The sequence below is a fragment of the Pelophylax lessonae genome (genome assembly GCF_965119305.1).
Source record: "Pelophylax lessonae genome assembly, chromosome: 3".
Taxonomy (NCBI): domain Eukaryota; kingdom Metazoa; phylum Chordata; class Amphibia; order Anura; family Ranidae; genus Pelophylax; species Pelophylax lessonae.
Genome location: NC_138770.1, coordinates 474386696 through 474407347, shown reverse-complemented (window position 1 = coordinate 474407347; position 20652 = coordinate 474386696). Strand labels below are relative to the sequence as shown.

Genomic DNA, 20652 nt, shown 5'->3' with positions numbered 1-20652 from the left:
ACATAATAAACGATGAGGGGAGGATGGTTACAGAGGATACTGAAAAAGCAACCGTGCTGAACGCTTTTTTCTCATCAGTCTTTACACAGGAAAAGGAGGGGTACACTGACCACAACTATATGGTTAGTAGTAATACACAGGACTTGCCGTTATGGCTAACAGAGGGTGAAATCAGGGAAAGGCTGGATAAAATGAACACAAATAAATCACCAGGCCCATATGGCGTACATCCGAGAGTACTCAAAGAACTTAGTAAGAGTATATCTAGACCACTGTTCCTGATCTTTGCTGACAGTATTATGACAGGAAATGTACCAGGGGATTGGAGGAAAGCTAACGTGGTACCGATATTCAAAAAAGGGCAGAGGCATGTCCCGGGAAATTATAGGCCTGTCGGTCTGACATCGATAGTACGTAAACTTCTGGAGGGGATGATAAGGGACTATATCGTAGAGTTTAAAAAAGTCTGGTGCGCTACTGTTGGGTGCAATTAAATGAACAATGCCAAACATACACAAAAAATTGATATAAACAAATATAAAACAAATATAGAAATTAGTGAATAAAATCTCTTATATCTCTTGCAAATCTATATGACGTGATTTCCGTGAACAACTCCACCAAAAAAACTGAAATTAATAAATGTGCAAATAAAGTCCAGTGTTCATAAAACTCCAAAGGATAATCAGCTGGTAAATGTGAAAAAGCAGGTGCTTCTGCAAAATCAACCTGGTGAATTCGCTGCTTATGAGGGACTCCTGATGATTCCTGGCTGTTCACTCGGACTGACACTCATATATGGTACACCATGAAAATGAGGGAAGAGACTAATAGTGCATTACCTCTTGATATGTTTATTGAAAAAATATAGATTGCACTTACAGGAATACGAAGATTCGAGTTCTGTATGGAGAGCGGCGGCTGCCTGCAGTGCAAGCCGCGGCTGAAGTGACTGACGGCACGACTCCTCCTTCGCGCTAACGCGTTTCCTCCCTATTGGGCTTCCACGGAGGAAACGAGTCAGCGCGAAGGAGGAGTCTCTTCCCTCATTTTCATGGTGTACCATATATGAGTGTCAGTCCGAGTGAAGAGCCAGGAATCATCAGGAAGGAGTCCCTCATATAGCACATCCAGAGAGAGTCTGCATTTATAACATGCCTGGAAAAAGTGGGATCTGGTAAGCAGCTCCCCCCCCCCCTTGTTTCACGTGAGGGTGGATTCCAACACAGCACTCCCTTTGGTCATTTATAGAGGTCCCCTTTTGGATTCATACTCGGTTTATCTGCCCTACACCTACTTATAGCTGGTAAGCAGCGAATTCACCAGGTGGTGGGAATCTTCATGTCACGCTTGTTGATTTTGCAGCAGCACCTGTTTTTTCACATTTACCAGCTGATTATCCTTGGAGTTTTATGAACACTGGACTTTATTTGCACATTTATTCATTTCAATTTTTCTGGTGGAGTTGTGACCCCTACCGAGGAAGTCAAAGGAGCATTACGCTCGACGTAACGCGTATAGGGGGGCGGAGCGTGCGTGGCCGACGCAGAGTCTCTCTCTGGTAACAGATCGCTGACATCGATTATACAGCAGGCACAGCTGAGTGCCCGACAAATGTGAGTTGATCTGCCTTTCTCTAATAAAGCATACCCTCATTAGTAAGCGGAGAGCACTAGATTTCTTCATCTGTTTTCTATATGTCCCGGGATCCCTCGAGGTGCAATATAGTGTGGCTCTTTCCTGGAAGTCTGATCAATGATACATGTGATTGCTGGCCCGTTTGGGTCCTTCAGAAAGGTGAGAGGCTGATTCACCTGGTGGAGGGATTCACTATATTGGTGATTACAAGTTGTTTTCATCACTGGATTTTCTTCATCTGAACACGGGACACTCTTTATATCATTTTATTGGAAGCACACACATTGCTATGTGCCTTATGAACTGGATATGATTTATTGTCATCACTTTTTGATTTTATATTTCTGGCGCATCACATTTTTGTATGATTCACGGAAATCACGTCATATAGATTTGCAAGAGATATAAGAGATTTTATTCACAAATTTCTATATTTGTTTTATATTTGTTTATATCGATTTTTTGTGTATGTTTGGCATTGTTCATTTAATTGCATCCAAAAGTAGCGCACCAGACTTTTTTACACTATTCATTTATACACCTTTGGTAGCGGCACACTTATATTCATCAGCGCACTTTTTTTACACATATATATCGTAGAGTTTGCCAAAGACAACAACATCATCAGCAGTAATCGGCACGGGTTTACAAATGGGCGTTCCTGTCAAACCAATCTCTTAACATTCTACGAGGAGGTGAGCTGTTAGCTAGATAGGGGGAGACGTTTGATACAGTACCCCACAAGCGCTTAATTTAAAAATAAAGGTCTGCAGGCATCAACCGCAGGGTTTGCTCTTGGATACGGAACTGGCTAATAGGGCGTGTCCAAAGGGTGGTAATAAACAGCGCATACTCAGACTGGTCTGAGGTGGTAAGTGGGGTCCCCCAAGGTTCAGTTCTGGGACCAACCTTGTTCAATTTATTCATATACAGCATTGAGGACGGGATCAATAGTTCTATATCAGTTTTTGCAGATGACACAAAATTGGGCAGGGCAATAACTGCACAGCATGAAGCAGATATCCTACAGAATGACCTAGACAAAAAATAACAGAGTGGGCAACAACATGGCAAATGAGATTTAATATGGAGAAGTGTAAGGATTTGCACTTGGGGACTAAAAACATAAAAGCACAATACACTTTAGGGAGGGAACCTTTGGGGGAATCAAAAATGGAGAATGATCTGGTAGTCTTGGTAGAGTATAGACTAGGCAATAGCATGCAATGTCAAGCGGCAGCTGCCAACGCCGGCAGAATATTAGCATGCATAAAGAAAGGAATGTATTCCAGAGATAAAACTATAATCCTTCCACTTTATAAAACTCTGGTCTGACCACATCTGGAGTATTCTGTCCAGTTCTGGTCACCAGTCCTCAGGAGGGATGTGTTGGAGCTGGAGAGAGTCCAGAGAAGGGCAACTAAACTAATTAGGGGATTGGAGGACCTTAATTATGAAGAGCGTCTGCAATAGCTTGATTTATTGTCCCTGGAGAAGAGACGCCTGAGATAGCAATTTATAAATATCTCAATGGTGATCTCAGCATAGAAAAAAAGCTATTCAGTCGTAAGGATTGCATGAGGACTCGAGGGCATACAATGCGATTACAGGAGAAGCGTTTTAACGTGGGGGGTTCTTTACTGTTAGGGCTACAAGATTGTGGAATTCCCTACCAGGAGGTTTCTGCTGGAAGTATGGTGGCTTTCAAAAGACTCTTAGACATACATCTCAAGGAGAAGAGCATTCAGGGGTATGAGAGAAGATTACGGCCACACACACCTACACAGGTTGAACTGGATGGACTATTGTCTTTATTCAACCTCACCTACTATGTAACTATGTAACTGTAACTCCCCAGTGCCGGCAGTACTCATGCAGCCCCAGACCCTGACACCCCACCACCTTGCTTGGCTGTAGGCAAGACACACTTGTCTTTGTACTCCTCACCTGGTTACCGCCACACACGCTTGATACCATTTTAACCAAAAAAGTTTATCTTGGTCTCATCAGAACACAGGACATGGTTCCAGTAATCCATGTCCTTAGTCTGCTTGTCTTCAGCAAACTGTTTGCGGTCTTTCTTGTGCATCATCTTTAGAAGAGGCTTCCTTCTAGGATGACAGCCATGCAGACCAATTTAATGCAGTGTGCAGCGTATGGTCTGAGCACTGACAAGATGACCCCCACCCCTTTAATCTCTGCAGCAATGCTGGCAGCACTCATATGTCTATTTCCCAAAGACAACCTTTGGATATGATGCTGAGCACGTGCACTCAACTCCTTTGGTTGACCTTGGCGAGACCTGTTCTGAGTGGAACCGTCCTGTTAAACCGCTGTATGGTCTTGGCCACCGTGCTGCAGCTCAGTTTCAGAATCTTGGCAATCTTCTTATAGCCTAAGTCAGTGATGGCTAACCTTGGCACTGCAGATGTTTTGGAACTACATTTCCCATGATGTTCATGCACTCTGCAGTGTAGTTGAGCACCATGGGAAATGTAGTTCCAAAACATCTGGGGTGCCAAGGTTTGCCATCACTGGCCTAGGCCATCTTTATGTAGAGCAACCATTCTGTTTTTCAGATCCTCAGAGAGTTCTTTGCCATGAGGTGCCATGTTGACCAGTATGAGAGAGTGAGAGCGATAACACACGTTTAACACACCTGCTCCCCATTCACACCTGAGACCTTGTAACACTAACGAGTCACATGAGACTGGGGAGGAAAACTGGCTAATTGGGCCCAATTTGGACATTTTCACTTCGGGTGTACTCACTTAGGTTGCCAGTGGTTTAGACATTAATGACTGTGTGTTGAGTGATTTTGAGGGGACAGCAAATTTACACTGTTATACAAGCTGTACACTCACTACTTTACATTGTAGCAAAGTGTAATTTCTTCAGTGTTGTCACATGAAAAGATATAATAAATGATTTACAAAAATGTGAGGGGTGTACTCACTTTTGTTAGATACTGTGTGTGTGTGTGTATATATATATATATATATATATATACACACACACACACACACATATATATATATACATATATAGTATTGTATTAGTAGCATTATTCAAAGGTAATACACTATTGTAGTTTTTTGTTTATTTTCTGCCTAATTATTGGTGAGTGTGATTGCTGGTGGAAACTATTTGGTGGAGGGCATATGATGAATGTGTACAAGACTCATACTCTACTGGGTGAGAGCAGATGAGCAAAGAGGACCTAAGGAAGAGGAGGAGTAGATAAAGTGAAGGAGAAGATAAAGTGAAGAAGCACATTAAAGTTTATTCCAGAACGCTATTTTTGACTCAAATGTGTAAAAGTTCAAATAATTTAAATTGAAAACACCATTTTATGGACTTTGATAATATACGTTTTTGACAGTTTTTTGTAGCACTGGCTTGAGATTGTATGATATAGAACATCTGCATTGCAAGCAATGCTTTTGTACGTAGACGTCCCCGACATGTGAGTTTATGTTTGTGTATGCATGCACATGGGGGCAGGGTGGGCTGTTTAGGGGAAGGGTTAGTAATTTGGTGTAACTTTAGCCTTTTTTTTTTTTTAAGTTCACTAAAACTTTATTTATATTACATAAAGGACTAACAAAGACCCATTTATGATGTAATATTTAAAGACAGGATCTCTTTAAAGAGACTTCAGGGGTTCCATAGACCCTTGATGTCTCACCTGCCTATCACTGAAGCTAATCTAATGCAAAACATGCTCCATTAGTTTCATTTCTGCCAGCAAGGGCAAGGGGAAAGTGACATCAGAAACTGGAACAGATATTTTACACATCACTTTCAAGTTCATTCAATGTAGGGGTGATCAACGAATCGATTAACTGGTTTCTCTCCCCTCCACCTGGCGATGCCCACCATGTGGGTCCTGCATCCACACATGGGACAGAAGAGCCCAGGAAGCATCGCAGGGGGGCACACCTCATGGTGGGTCACTGAAAGTGATCCAGAGGAGAACCTCATAAGTAAGCCAACAGTCAGTTTGTGGAGTGTGTGTAAAACAGCCCCCGCGACCACCTAAAGCCTTACACCAAGGTAGTAAAAGGATTAAGTAGGACCTCACATTTGATTGGCTGGTTAATCTAAATGAGAATCTTTAATCAGATTTTTCTACACAATAAATGCCTGGAATTACATGCTTACCTGCTGTGCCAGAGGTCTCAGCATAAAAAGCTAGCTCTTATCCAAAGATATCTCCCAGTTCTGAGACAAAACTGATCCATGATAAATACATACTGAATGTTTGTTAATTATTTTCTCTACATATGCTATGACATGCTGTATCATTTTTTTGTATACAATTTTAAACTACATAATTGCAAAACCACCTTCTTTACCTTTCCATTGAAGTAATACCGTTTGATGCTAGATGTAGCTCCTCAAGCACTGGCCACATTGCAGCACACTGCAACACCTGGCAAAACAATGTTATTTAAATTAGTTATTATGACATATACCTATCAATTATTCTAATTTTTCCATCCTACATACTTTAAGAACAATTTATAATTTTACATACCAGACAAAATATAGTTAGCAATACATGTCAAAAAAACGAACCAAGATTATGTGGATGTGTGGATCCTTACCGCTGTGTCATTATATTCTGACAGCAGAGGAGTAGGGATGATCGAACGGTTCGGGTCGACCATCGGTTCGACCCAAACATTGGCTCTTCGAAATTCGGCCGAATTACGAACTTTTTGCGGTAAAAGTTCGGAATTCGGCCACCAGAACCGCCCAAAATGCAATGGGACAGGAACTGGGCTTTAAAAGCCTGTGATTGGCCCAGAAACATCAGTAAAAGCTGGAGTGACTAGGTGGTCCAGAGGCCAATCAGGAGTGAAAACGCCCCTCATACGCCCCCCAATATATAACATAGCCCCGCCAAATCTCTAGCACTGTAATAGAGAGGCTGTGGAATAGAGTGGAAGTATTTCTGTTACTCCTGCTGCTCCAGTGTCATTTTGCAATTATTAGTGTGAGGAAAGGGATATGCAGTGTAGTTAGGGTACTATATACCACTATAGTTAGATTCAATAATCTAGTTTTTGTAGGGAAAGCTTTAGGTGTCAGGGTGACCGTAGTGTGGTTTAGGGTGAACTGACTCTGCTATACCAGGGTGACCGAACTCTTCCATGTCAGGGTGACCGTAATGTAGTTTATGGTAAACTGATTCTGCTATGCCAGGGTGACCAAACTCTTCCATGTCAGGGTGACCGTAATGTAGATATATATATATATGGAATCAAAAGCACCATTTTGAAGCCCTAAAACCCAATAAATGCCCCTAAAAAGTGCCTAGGGTTCTGGGTCATGCCCCAGGGACTATTAACCACTTAAGCCCCAGAAGATTTTACCCCCTTCCTGACCAGGGCCTATTTTGCGATTCGGCACTGCGTTACTTTAACGGACAACTCGCGGCCGTGCGACGCTGTACCTAAACGAATTTGATGTCCTTTTTTTCCCACAAACAGAGCTTTCTTTTGGTGGTATTTGATCACCTGTGCGATTTTTTCATCAAAAATATAAACAAAAACAAAAATATAAACAAAAAAAGAGCGTCAATTTTGCAAAAATAATATTTTTCACATTTTTTTATATGAAATTCCCCCCCAAAAAAAAATGTAAAAATCTAAATGTTTTATTAATCAATATTGTATTGGGTTTTCAACGTGTACAATAAGCATATGAAAACAAAACAACTTTAACAATGAAAGGAAGCAAGTACAGGACCCAACAGGTCTATCGGAAACATATAACTGAAGGTTAGAAATAGAAGTAGACACTGTAGGGGTTAAGCCCTAGAAATCTAGGGAGGGGGATGGTATAGGAAGGCAGGGGATACAAGGGAGATTGAAAATGAATAGGGGAATAGGGGAGGGGAGGCCGGGAAGGGGGAGGATGGGGAGGGGTATGAGAGGGGGGTAAGACTGGGGAAAGATGAAAAGAAATAGAAAAATGGAGTAAGGGGGACCAGCGTCACAGGGGGAAGTGGTTAGTCATATCATAAGTGCCATTGACCCCCCTCCCATCTAGAAGGGTCAGATGGCATAGATAGGCATAGTGAGGAGGTAGAGAGAGGAAGAGCTAGAACAACAGATAAAGAACAGGTTGAATAACGCAGTAAGGTATCTCTATTGGTCAATGAGGCGTCCAAGAGGTAACAGTATGCTTAATCAAGGGTATCAGTCCACAAATGCGAATGTGTTCGGGGGGTTCCCGCTGGGATGCGTGCGTAGTAATGTAGGAGGCTTCAGAGGCATCCCCCGGGGAGCACAAGACTTAATGTAAAGGTCCCATTTGGCCTGGAATCGATGGGGGGAAGCATTGAATACAGACACATCCAGGTTTTCCCGTTTGAAGAGAGCTTCTAATTCCAATTTAACAGCCGTAAGGGTTGGTGGGGTTGAGTGTATCCAGGATCGTAGGATGGCCCTCCTGGCAGTCATCAAACATGTGGATAACCAAGGCTTATGACGTTTAACAAGCGGTAAATGGGGTTTGAGAAGTCGTTAAGGAACTGGAGAGTCATCTATCAGACCAAATATGAAGGAGAAGGGGTCCATGGGAGGTAAATAACCAGTCATTCCAGAGATGAAGTGCGCCACTGAAGTCCAAAACTGCACGATCATGGGACAGGACCAGAGTCTGTGGAAGAGAGTAGGTCTATGCAAATGGCACCAGGGGCAACAGCGGAGGGGGGTGGCAGATGTAATAGTTGAGAAGGGAGAATAAGCTCTGTGGATTATCCTGAGTTGCTTCTCCCTCCAGAATTCGTTAGTAGTATAAGAGCATACAGTTCTAAAGCCCCGCAGGATGTATGGCTTTGACCCTTTGAATGAAAGGTCTTTATCCCACGAGGATTTATCATTTTAGGCCAATTTGTTTTATGCTATGTTTGGTAAAAAAAAAAAATCGCAAAAAGCGTATTTTCATTGGTTTGCGCAAAAGTTATTGCGTTTACTAAGGGAAAGATTTTTGTCATTTTTGTTGTTTTTTTTTTTTTTAACGAGTAATGGCGGCAATCTGCGTTTTTTTTTTTGCGGGACTGCGACATTGCGGCGGACAGATCAGACCCTTGACTGACATTTTTGACACTTTTGGGGTTACCAGTGACATTACTACAGTAGTCAGTGCTATACATATGCACTGTTACTGTAAAAATGACACTGGCAGGGAAGGAGTTAACTTTATTTGAGAGGAAGGGGTTAAGTGTGTCCCTAGGGGCGTGCTTCTAGGGGCGTGCTTCTAACTGTGATTGGATGTGGCTACTGGTGTAAGAACAGAGATCAATGGTCCTACATAGTAGAACCGTGTGATCTCTATTCTTACACAGGGAAGAATGACAGGCGGCTGTGTTTACATTAGCCACCTGCCTTTCTCCCGCTCTAACGGACAATCGCGAGTGCCCGGCGGACATCGGGTCCGCCGGGCACACGTGCGGGGGGGTCCGTGAGCGAATGGGAGCGCGCCTCCGGCGGGTCACGCTCGCTCCCTAGAACCTCACAGGCTAGCGACGTAGACCTACGTCGCTTTGCCTGTGAGGGGCTGACTGCCGTCGTTAGGCAGTCGGCAAGTGGTTAATCACACAAAAAAAAAGTTCTTAAAAATTGTCGTTTTTGATAGAGATATATATATATAAATATATGTGTATATATATATATATATATATATATATATATATATATATATATATATATATATATATATATATATATATATATATGGAATAAAAAAAACACAATTTTGAAGCCCTAAAACCCAATAAATGCCCCTAAAAAGTGCCTAGGGTTCTGGGTCATGCCCCAGGGACTATTAATCACACAAAAAAAGTTCTTAAAAATTGTCGTTTTTTGATAGATATATATATATATATATATATATAAATATATGTGTGTACATATATATATGGAATAAAAAAACACCATTTTGAAGCCCTAAAACCCAATAAATGCCCAAAAAAAGTGCCTTGGGTTCTGGGTCATACCCCAGGGACTATTAATCACACAAAAAAAGTCCTTAAAAATTGTCGTTTTTGATAGAGAGCTAATTATTGAAAAAAAAAAAAAAGAGATTTCTTTGGATTTAGTGTCTGGGGGGGGGGGGGGGGGTCTAAAAAGTGTACCTGTGAAGTTTCAGCTCTGTAGCATGTCCAGAGCCAGAAAAAAAAAAAGATAATTTTTCTTAGAATTTCAGTAGCGCAGGGATGGTGTTACCCTCCTTTCACACCTGGGCGTTTTTGTTTCAGGCGTTTATTTGGCGTTTTTTTTTTGCGTCTTTGGAGGCAGGCATGACATCTGAACTTCTGTATAGGGGTATATATATATATATTGAATTGACGGACGCGGATATATAATTGACGGACGCAGTCCTCTGATGCATATCAGTAGGGTAATACCGCCCCCTACAGGAGTAGGACACTAGGCAGAAAGAATTTCTGGCTATGCCTATAGGCAGTCCCTGGCGGTTTACCCTCTCTCTTCCTGCATAGGATGTCAGTTTTGTATCAAAGCAGTGTCAGAGAAAAGCACACAAACCCACTCAAAAAATTACAGGGGCGGGTACTGGGTCCCTCAATGAACCTAAGAGCAAAGGATTTTACGGTAAGTCAAAAATCCAGTTTTTTCTATCACATTGAAGGACGCAGTCCTCTGATGCATATCAGTAGGGACGTCCCAAAGCAGTACCAAAATGAGGGGTGGGAACAGCAGAACAAAGAAAAAACAGTCCCCAAGGCCAACACAGGACTCATCAGAACAACCAGATGAGGTCCACCTGAAAGCAAACACAAGAACACCCTCAAGGAAGGCCAGGGGGCCCCCTAAACCGCGCCCTGCAAAACCTTGCAGCCAAAGGAAGCATCCACAGATGCCAGCACATCCACCTTATAAAATTTGGTAAAGGTGTGAACAGACAACCAAGTCACCACCTTTCACACCTGAAGCACAGATGCCTGATGGCGAAAGGCCCAGGAAGCACTAAGCGCCCGAGTAGAGTGCGCCTTGACAGGGAAAGGTGGAACCTGACCCTTAATGGAAGCCTGCATCACTGTCTGTCTGATCCATCTGGAAATAGTCGCAGCAGACGCAGGCAGCCCTTTCTTTGGGCCATCCGTGAGCACAAAGAGCGAGTCAGACTTGCGAAAAGACTCGGTAGACGCCAAATACACCCTGATCGCCCAAACATCCAGGGTATGCAGAGCAAATTCCTTAGGATGTTTAGGCTTAGAGCACAAGTAAAGTAACACGATGTCCTCATTCAGGGGAAAACTGTAAACCACCTTCGGCAGGAAAGACGGATCCAGCCGAAGTACCACCTTGTCCTTGTGAACCACCACAAAGGGAGAATGACAGGACAGCGTCGCCAGTTCCGACACCCTGCGTGCAGAAGTGATAGCCACCAAAAAGGCCACCTTCTGAGACAAGGTAAGCAGGGGGACCTCCTGAATATTCTAAAAGGGAGGCCTCTGGAGAACCGACAGCACCAAATTAAGATCCCATGGCGGTAGCGGAGGTCACACCGGAGGTACCAAGTGTCGCACTCCCTGGATGAAACTATGCACTAGGGAATGGGCGGCCAATGGCCCCTGGAAGAAAATAGCCAAGGCCGAGACCTGATCCTTGATAGTACTCAAGGCCAACTTTTGATAAACTCCCCGTTAAAGGAAAGCCAAGATCCGAGCCACCGAATAGGAGCGAGGGTGGGTCTGAAGGGACTCAAACCGCGCAATGTACGACTTCCACGTACAATGATAAATCTTCATGGAAGTCGCCTTCCTCGCTTTTAGCAGAGTGGGAATCACTGAAGCAGATAAACCCCTGTCCTTCACCACCTGGCTTTCAACAGCTAAGCCGTCAAAGCCATCGACTGTAAAGCAGGATGGAAGATTGGCCCCTGACACAGCAGATCCTCCCTGAGAGGAAGTCTCCACGGGGCGTCTGCGACAAGCCTGACCAGGTCGGCGTACCAAGCGCGACAAGGCCAGTTTGAAGCCACACGAATGACTGGAATCCCTTCCGCCTCTATCTATATAGTCTTCACAGCAACTTGAGAGGAGGAAAGGCATACATCAGCCGGTACTGGCCCCAGGGGGTCACCAGCGCGTCTGAGGTATCTGCCAGAGGGTCCCAGGAGCGGGCCACAAACCGCTGTACCTTCCTGTTGATTCGAGACGCCAACAGATCCACGTCTGGAGTGCCCCTGCAAAGGCACAACTTCTGAAACCCCTCCGGATGCAGGGACCACTCCCCTGCATCCAAGGCCTGATGGCTGAGGTAATCCGCCTGCCAATTTTCCACTCCCAGAATGTGTACCGTGGAGAGAGCTGGAACATGGCGATCCGCCCAACGTAGTATGTCCGCCACTTCCAGGGCCGCAAGGACATTCTTGGTGCCCCCTTGGTGACTGACGTAAGCCACGGCCGTGGCATTGTCTGATTGAATGCGTACGGGACAACTCTCCAGACAGTCGGTCCAGTGCGTCAGGCAAAGCCGGATCGCTCTCAGCTCCAGGACATTGATCAGCAATCGAGATTCCTCCAGGGACCATACTCTCTAAGCCGAGTCCTGATTAAGAACTTCCCCCCACCCGTACAGACTCGCATCTGTGGTGACAACTGTCCAGTATATAGGGAAAAAGGATTTTCCCGACTGAAGCTTTGGGGACCGAAGCAACCAGATCAGAGACTCTGAATCCGAGAATCCAGAGAATTAAGGTGTTTGTTCCACTTAAGAAGAATTTCCTTTTAAAGAACCCTCGTGTGGAACTGAGCGAATGGGACACCATCAGTCACAGTAGGGGGCCAGTCTTTGGACATCAACAAACGAACCGCTGACTGGATCTTCTGGAGTTTTTCCGGAGGAAGAAACACCCTGGCAGGGGATGAGTCCAAGGTCAGGCCCAGATAGACCAGTCTCATGGAAGGGGTCAGAGATGACTTTTGAAGGTTCATGACCCAAACAAACTCCTCCAGAGTACTCATGGTGACCCCCAAATTTTCCGTCAGCAATGTGATCATCCAGGTAGCCCAGAACCGATACCCCCCGCTGTCGCAACAGTGCCAGGGCCGGGGCCAACACCTTTGTGAAGACCCGAGGAGTGTAGGCGAGACCAAAGGGTAACGCCACAAACTGATAGTGATCTTCTCCCGCGGCAAAACGGAGAAACCATTGGTGAGCAGCACAGATTGGAATGTGAAGGTAGGCATCCTTGATGTCTATTGAGGCCAGGAAGTCCCTCTGATGTAGGGAGGCCACCACTGTGCGAACAATTTCCATCTTGAACTTTTGAGCATGCACAAACACATTCAGAGCCTTTCGATCCAGGATCGGCCGCATCATGCCCTCCTTCTTGGGATTCGTGAAAAGGTTGGAATAAAACCCGTGAAAGCGTTCCGCATGCGGAACAGAAACTATCAATCCTTGCTGTAGCAAGTCCTGCACTGCCCCATAGAATGCTCACAAGCGATCCGGGGATAGTCGGACATTGGAAGGGAAAAACCTGACCGGAGGAACGGATCGAAACACGATCTTTTATCCGGACCACACAACCTCCCGGACCCATTTGTCTGGGATCCGGGCCATCCACACGTCCAAGAACCGGCAAAGGCGTCCCCCCACCCCAGTCACTGGTGAGGGCACACCTTCAGTCCGACGGGGCCTTGTTCGCAGGTCTGGGGGAACCGGACTTCTGTTTCCCAGACTAGGGACGCTTGGAAGCACCCAAGGGGGCCTTGAAGGGCTTAGCCTTATCGGCTGCCCCCGAGGGACAAGGAGGGGGGTCACAACAGAACAGAGGGAACCCTGGAGTGTGAGGGTCCGACCATCCCACAGAGAGGGCCCGCGTCCACCCCAAAATCCGCCAGGGAGGGGGGGGACGTTTACTCACCATACTGGGAACACAGGTGGGCGCCATCTCATGACAGGACCCCACTCCATCGGAGTAGGGGTGCTGTCGGCCAAATAGGAATGCTGCGACATTAGCCTAAACCCTGTCGTGTGCATCCTGGCGAAAGCATTTAACGCGCAGGGCCAGTACCGGTCCAGTGGGACTATGTTGCGGCCGACCCAGCGTGGAGCTAAGGCCTGCAAATGCATGATGGCCAGACTGGGTTGATCACTGGATATGGGGGTCCAGTCTGTTGCCCAGCCCAGCATAATTGCTTGAAGATCTCACAGGAAAAATTTTTCGGAGAAAAAAAGCCTAGCTAAAAAAAAACCTACATAAAAAAATTACTTCTATGCCAGTACCAAAGATCCCAATAAGAAACTAGGTCCTTACTCCTGACTAGGCAGATTAAAACTGACATCCAATGCAGCAAGAGAGAGGGTATAACCCCAGGGACTGCCCATAGACGTAGCCAGAAATTCTTTCTGCCTAGTGTCCTACTCCTGTAGGGGGCGGTATTACCCTACTGATATGCATCAGAGGACTGTGTCCGTCAATGAACGATAGAGAAAGGTTCTTTTTTAAACAGCAGCCTGCAAAACCTTGCGGTCAAAAGAGGCATCCGAAGATGCCAATGTATCTACTTTGTAGAATTTTGTGAACGTATGCACAGACGACCAAGTTGCCGCCTTGCAAACTTGCATCCATCATTGACGTCTGATAGCGAAAAGCCCAAGAGGCACTCAGCGCCCTAGTAGAATGTCCCTTCACAGGGAAAGGAGGAACCTGACCCTTCAGTGAATAAGCCTGATATGGATATGGTCGCAGCAGACGCAGCCAATCCTTTATGAGGTCCCTCGGTAAGGACAAAAAGAGCATCTGATTTTCTGAAAGACTGCCAGGAAAACCCTGATCGCCCAAACCACATCCAAAGAATGCAAGGCAATTTTCTTGGGATGCTTAGGCTAGGCACAATGTCTTCATTCAAATGAAATCAGAAACCACCTTAGGAAGAAAAGACTGATTAGGTCGGAGTACCACCTTATCTTTATGGACCACCGAATAAGGTGAGCGACAAGACAACGCTGCCAATTCAGACACTCTGCGGGCAGAAGTGATAGCCACCAAAAAGGCAACCTACTGAGACAATGAAAGCAGAGAAATCTCCAGAATGTTCTGAAAAGGAGGCTTTTGAAGAACAGATACCAAATTCAGATCCCACAGAGGTAGAGGGGATCGTCTCGGGGGAGCCATATGGCGCACTCCTTGAATGAAAGGAATCAAAGCATGCATAGCTAACAGTAGTTGAAAATATATAGCCAAAGCCGAAACTTGGCCTTTGATAGTGTCCAAAGCCAACCGCTGTTCAACCACTTTTGCAGAAAGGCCAAAACTCTAGCTACTGAAAACAAGTGAGGGTGCACCTTCAGTGATTCACACCATGAGATGTACGATTTCAACGTATGATGACAGATCTTTCTGGTGGTCACCTTCCTTGCTTGTAGTTCTCCAGGAACTCTAACTAGTAAATAAAAATGACATATAACAAAAAAATTTCCCCTTTAAATAGCGAAGACCGAAATCCAGGGAACTAGGTCCTACTCCTAAACTAGACAGAAACAAACTAAGGGCTGTAGCAGAGTGTGTAGGGTTATGCCTGCAGGAACAGCCCCATAGGTGTGGTAAAGCTTTTTCCTGCCTAGTGTCCTTTTCCTGATGGGAGGAACATAACCCAATGGTCTAAGAAGATATGGAGCTGTGTCTGTCAATGAACGATAGAGAAATGACTATATTTTTTTTTTTACACAAAGTTGTCACTTAAAATACATTGTGCTGCTTCTCCCTTAATATGGGGATACCCCATGTGTGAGACTTTTTGGCAGCCTAGTTGCGTACAGGACCCAGAAAACCAATCACTGCCTTCAGGCTTTTTTAACCACTTAAGCCCCGGAGGATTTGGCTGCTAAAGGACCAGGGGTTTTTTTGCGATTTTTTACTGCGTGACTTTAACGGACAATTGCGCGGTCGTGCAACGCTGTACCTAAACGAATTTGACGTCCTTTTTTTCCCACAAACAGAGCTTTCTTTTGGTGGTATTTGATCACCTGTGCGATTTTTTGATCACGCGCTATAAACAAAAAAAGAGCGTAAATTTTGCAAAAATAACAATATTTTTCACATTTTTTTATATGAAATTCCCCAAAAAAAAAGTAAAAATCAAAATTTAACATTTTTCGGCCAATTTGTTTTATGCTACCTATGTTTGGTAAAAAAAATCGCAAAAAGCGTATTTTGATTGGTTTGCGCAAAAGTTATCGCGTTTACTAACAAAGGGAAAGATTTTTGTCATTTTTGGTGTTTTTTTTTTTTAACGCGTAATGGTGGCGATCTGCGATTTTTTTTTCGGTACTGCGACATTGCGGCGGACAGATCGGACCCTTGACTGACATTTTTGACACTTTTGGGGGTACCAGTGACATTACTGCAGTAATCAGTGCTATACATATGCACTGTTACTGCAAAAATGACACTGGCAGGGAAGGGGTTAACTTTATTGGACAGGGAGGGGTTAAGTGTGTCCTAGGGGCGTGATTCTAACTGTGTAGGGACATTCCTATTGGTGTAAAAGCAAAGATCAACCGTTCTACATAGTAGAACGGACAGATCTTCACTTTTACACAGGGAGAACTGACAGGCAGCTTGTTTACACAAGCTGCTCTGTCTTTCTCCCTTCACAGGAGCGATCGCAGTGTGACTGGCGGACATCGAGTCCGCCGGTCACACGCACTGACTTGTCTGTGAACGAGCCGCGGCGGGCGCCCGCGATAGGCTCGCAAGTCAGTGACAGGCGAGTGACGTACCGATACGTCACTCTGCCTGGCCGGGGCTGACCGCCGCAGTATATAGTCGTGCGGCGGTCGGCAACCGGTTAAGGGCATAAATTGTTGATTTGACTGCTCACTATCTATCACAGTTTTGGAGGCCATGAAATGCCAATATAGCACAAAACAGAGTCCAGAGTCAAACCCAGATAGTCCAGTTTTGTGTGTGGAAACAGAGCAGACTTCTGAAGGTTCAGAAGCTCACAAACTCCCTCAGAGTTCGCAGAGTAATCTCCAACTTGTCCATCAGAGCAGTCAGAGGCTCCGCTCACAGAAGATCATCCAGGTACCCCCGTACCCCAATCCACCGCTGACGCAACAATGCTAGCACTGAGGCCAACACTTCTGTGAGGACCCGAGGAGCGGAGGTGAGACTAAAGGGTAACGCCATTACCGTGCAAATAAACTTCATTCGGAACGGCTGTACCTGCACAAAGCAGTTTAGCGCCTTGAGGTCCAGAATTGGACGTACCTTGCCTTCCTTCCTGGGAACTGTAAAGAGGTTTGAGTAAAACCCCTGAAAACATTCCGAAGTCGGGACCGGAACAATCACCCCTTGAAGTTACAAGTCTTGCACTTCCCCAAAGAGACACCGTAAGCGATCTAGGAACAAGTGCAGGTTGGTAGGGAAGAAGCTTTTTGGAGGATAGGACCGAAAATTTGATCTTGTAGCCGGACTGAATAAGTTTGTGGATCCACTTGTCCTGTACCAGGGAGGTCCATGGATCCGGAAACCAGCAAAGACGTCCCCCTACCTCAGATACGGGTGAGGGCTCCCCTCCATGCAGAGGAAGCCTTGTCTGCAGGTCTGGAAGAGCCCGCTCATGGCTTGCCAGACTAGGTCCCCTTGGAACCTCAATTGGAGGCCTTGAGGCACTTTGATCCCTTGTCTTGAGACCCTAGGGATGCAGGCCCAGCAAATTTCCTCAATAGAGCCCTGAGGCTGCCACAGCTGATAGATAATTATGAAACCACTGCCATTTGACCCACTTAGCACAGAGGCACAGAGGAACAAACAATGATTTCTTCTGAATAACAAAAGGTAGGACTCTGCAACAAAGTTTGTTAAAATCGTTGCAATTTACATAGATCACCCAGGGGTGTTTTTTTCTCAACAAAAGTGGAGTTATGCTTTAAATGTTCCAGGCTAGGGTGTCTCAAAACATGATGGCCATCTAACATCTTTCAAGAACCTATGTGAAAGTGTGCCCTAGACTGTGCCGTGCTGTACCCCATACTAATACTGTACTAGTGTGTGGTAGCGACGGAAACAGTCCCTGATGCAGAGACCAGGTTGGCCAGGACTGAAGGGAAAAAAAAGCGGGTGTCACGCCTATATCCGCGTTTTCTACAGACACGACATCTTCTTTGGGTAGGGGTACTAGGGAGGACATTCGGAAAATGCCTCTCATGCAGCCGGCTCACTGCATTTGGATTGTGAATTTGGGCCACAGCTCCTTCTGAATACAAAAGGGCTGTGATAACCTCTTCCTAGAATTTTAGGAAGGATTCACTTCTTCCTGACGCTTTGTATAGCACATAAGCATTCAGCAGAGCCAATTAGAATAGGTATACACACACTTCTTTGTACCAGTGTCTGGCCTTATGGTCAATTAAGTACGGCACCATCATCTGGTTGTTGAAGTCCACCCCTCCCATGTAAAGGTTATATTCATGGACACAGAGGGGCTTCTCAACACCACCAGTCGCCATTGCAATTTGGACTGTTGTATCTGCGTAAACAGAGGACTGAACGAAAACATTCCGTGTGTCCCTCCACTTCACTGCAAGCAATTTATTACACTTCAAGTAGGCTCTCTCTCTCAGTCGAAGTCGGGAATCTAAAAGCCGTTGGGGGGAAGCCCTGGCAATTAGGTCACACGGTGCCACATGCACCAATTTCAAAATCAAAAAGGTGACTAAAAAGTGGCACGCTTGTGTAATAAATGTCTACGTATAAATGGTACCCCTTCCCGAATAAGGGTGGCACCAAGTCCCAAACAATCTTGCCGCTGCTCCCCATCTAGTCTGAGCAGTTGGGGGCTCCACATTTCTATCTTTTCCCTTGTAAATCCAGAAACTACTTTCATAGCCTGTTGCCCTGTCACAGAGCTTATACATCTTGACCACACATCTGGCACGCTTGCTGGGGAGAAACTGAAAGCAAGGCGGCCAGAAAATTTAATCAGGGGGTCATCAACGCAGACAGCTTGTCGAGGTGTATACAAGGCTGCAAACTTTTGGTTGAAGTGATTTACGAGGGGCTGAATTTTGTGGAGCTGGTCATATCCAGGGTCACCCCGAGGACGACAGAGTTCATTGTCACTGAAATGCATGAATCGCAAGATTTGCTCGTATCTAGTCCTGGCCATGGCAGCATAGAACATTGGCATATGATGAATTGGGTCAGTGGACCAATATGACCGCAACTCACTCTTTTTTAAAAATGCCCATGAGGAGGGATAGGCCCAGAAAGGTTTTAAATTCGGAACAGTGATAGGTTTCCATGCAAGTTCTCTGGCAAAAGTCAAACTTAAATTTGCAGCGAATTGGCACATAAATTGCTTTGGTCCACAATAGATCTGTAAAGATCCTCCGTGAAAAACAGCTCATTAAAACCAAGGGGAGTAAAATTGGTTGTTTCCACCTGAATTCCAGGTTTGCCAGTGAATGGGGGGGGGGGGGGGGGGGAGTACGGGCGCTGCAGAAGTGGTGGGCTCCCAATCAAGATTTGCAAGTGCATCAGGAAGGACACTATGGGCTCTACGGGCCTGTCTTTGAATTATTGGTGGCTGCGGGACACTACTTGTGTTAGCCGCCGCACCAGCTTGAACTACACTTATGGGACTCGCCACGTCACCAAGTGTTCCTGCAGTGCTGGTTTGACCATGACCAGGATGTACTAGGCCGCTGGTGCTTGCCAGCTCACCAGAAGGTTGAGTGGCACTAGTACCGACACTTTGCTGCATACCATAACCCTGCAATTGTTGCACCTCAGCATCAGAAGAACGGGGTCGGGTATGCCTGGCCTTAGCAGGGACCACTACTCCGTTGTCAGCACCATCTGTCAGGGTGCCGCTGCTCTTTACAGGTTTTAATACTGAGCCTGATTCTGACAGTGAGGCTTCCCCATCGCCCTCATCTGTCATGCTCAGCATCGGGTAGGCCTCTTCACTAGTGTACCTTTGTTTGGACATTTTGGCCAAATACATTTTTAGGTACCTAGTGTGACTCGCAGGTAAAAAAGCACCTGGTTGTCAAGGACTGTTTGAACCGCTACCAAAAAATTTAGCTGCCAGTGCTAGCAGAGATCAGGCCTGACTCTGCTAACGCTGCGGTTTAGTGTGCTGTGTATCGGAAGTGACAGTATTGTGCTGGCAGGTGTCAGGTGCCTGGTCTGTAACTGCGTCCTCTCAGCTGTAAAGGACTTATCGAAACTAAGTTACTATTTGTTTTAAAATAAATGGATTACAAACCTACTACTCCATAAAGGCTTTTCAATTCTTCCTCTATATCTGCATGGATTCCATCCGTGTGTTTGGTGGTCCGCTATGGGGATTTGTGTATGAGAACAACACCCTTGATTTTAAGCTGCTTTTGACTGCCTGTAATAGGGGTCATTGACATTCGGTAAGTGGGATGTGCATGTGGTTTCGGTGAAGGAGAGCACTAACCCACGAACACGAGTTGCTGGTGGTCTGAAGGAATAGGATCCCACTATACCTTATTTTTGGACACTTTACATATTTATTGATTTGAACACAGAATTCACAAATTTATTGTTGGACTTGTGTATATGTATTTTATGAGCGAGGTCTCCCCCTCCTTTTTTCACACTTATGTACTCACTGTCTGATGCTCTCTTTTCTCACACTGGAACCAAAAAGGGATCCTGGAGAGAAGATTGCATAATTTCCTGTGCCTGTGTTTAGATTACACAGGCACAGGACATCCTGCAATTGGTCAGAACCGATCACCAGGTCCAGGCCAAAAATCATTGGCCTGATCAGTTCTGAACCGAATCAGCATATTGTGGGGATGGTGCGTGCGCCCCTTAGTCCCGCGTGCAACCGACGTGCAGTTACCTTGGTTCGAGCAGCCGAGCCACCTTGCCAAAAACTGCGGCAGGTGGTCAGCAACTGGTCAAAGGGTATTTTCAATTTAATTGAGGAGCAAAAAGAATTGGAGTTGGCAGTGACAGGGTTGGTGAGTGCATAGTCGG

General features: G+C 45.5%; 1 protein-coding gene across 2 annotated transcripts in view; it reads right to left on the bottom strand.

Annotated features, from left to right (window-relative positions):
* TBCE (tubulin folding cofactor E) overlaps positions 1-20652 on the bottom strand; it is a 750803-nt gene that overhangs the window by 355679 nt on the left and 374472 nt on the right. For both annotated transcript variants that reach the window (XM_082250252.1, XM_082250253.1), the window contains one exon: positions 5997-6073. In XM_082250252.1, the coding sequence (XP_082106378.1) occupies positions 5997-6073 (77 nt within the window). The remainder of the gene's footprint in view (positions 1-5996; positions 6074-20652) is intronic.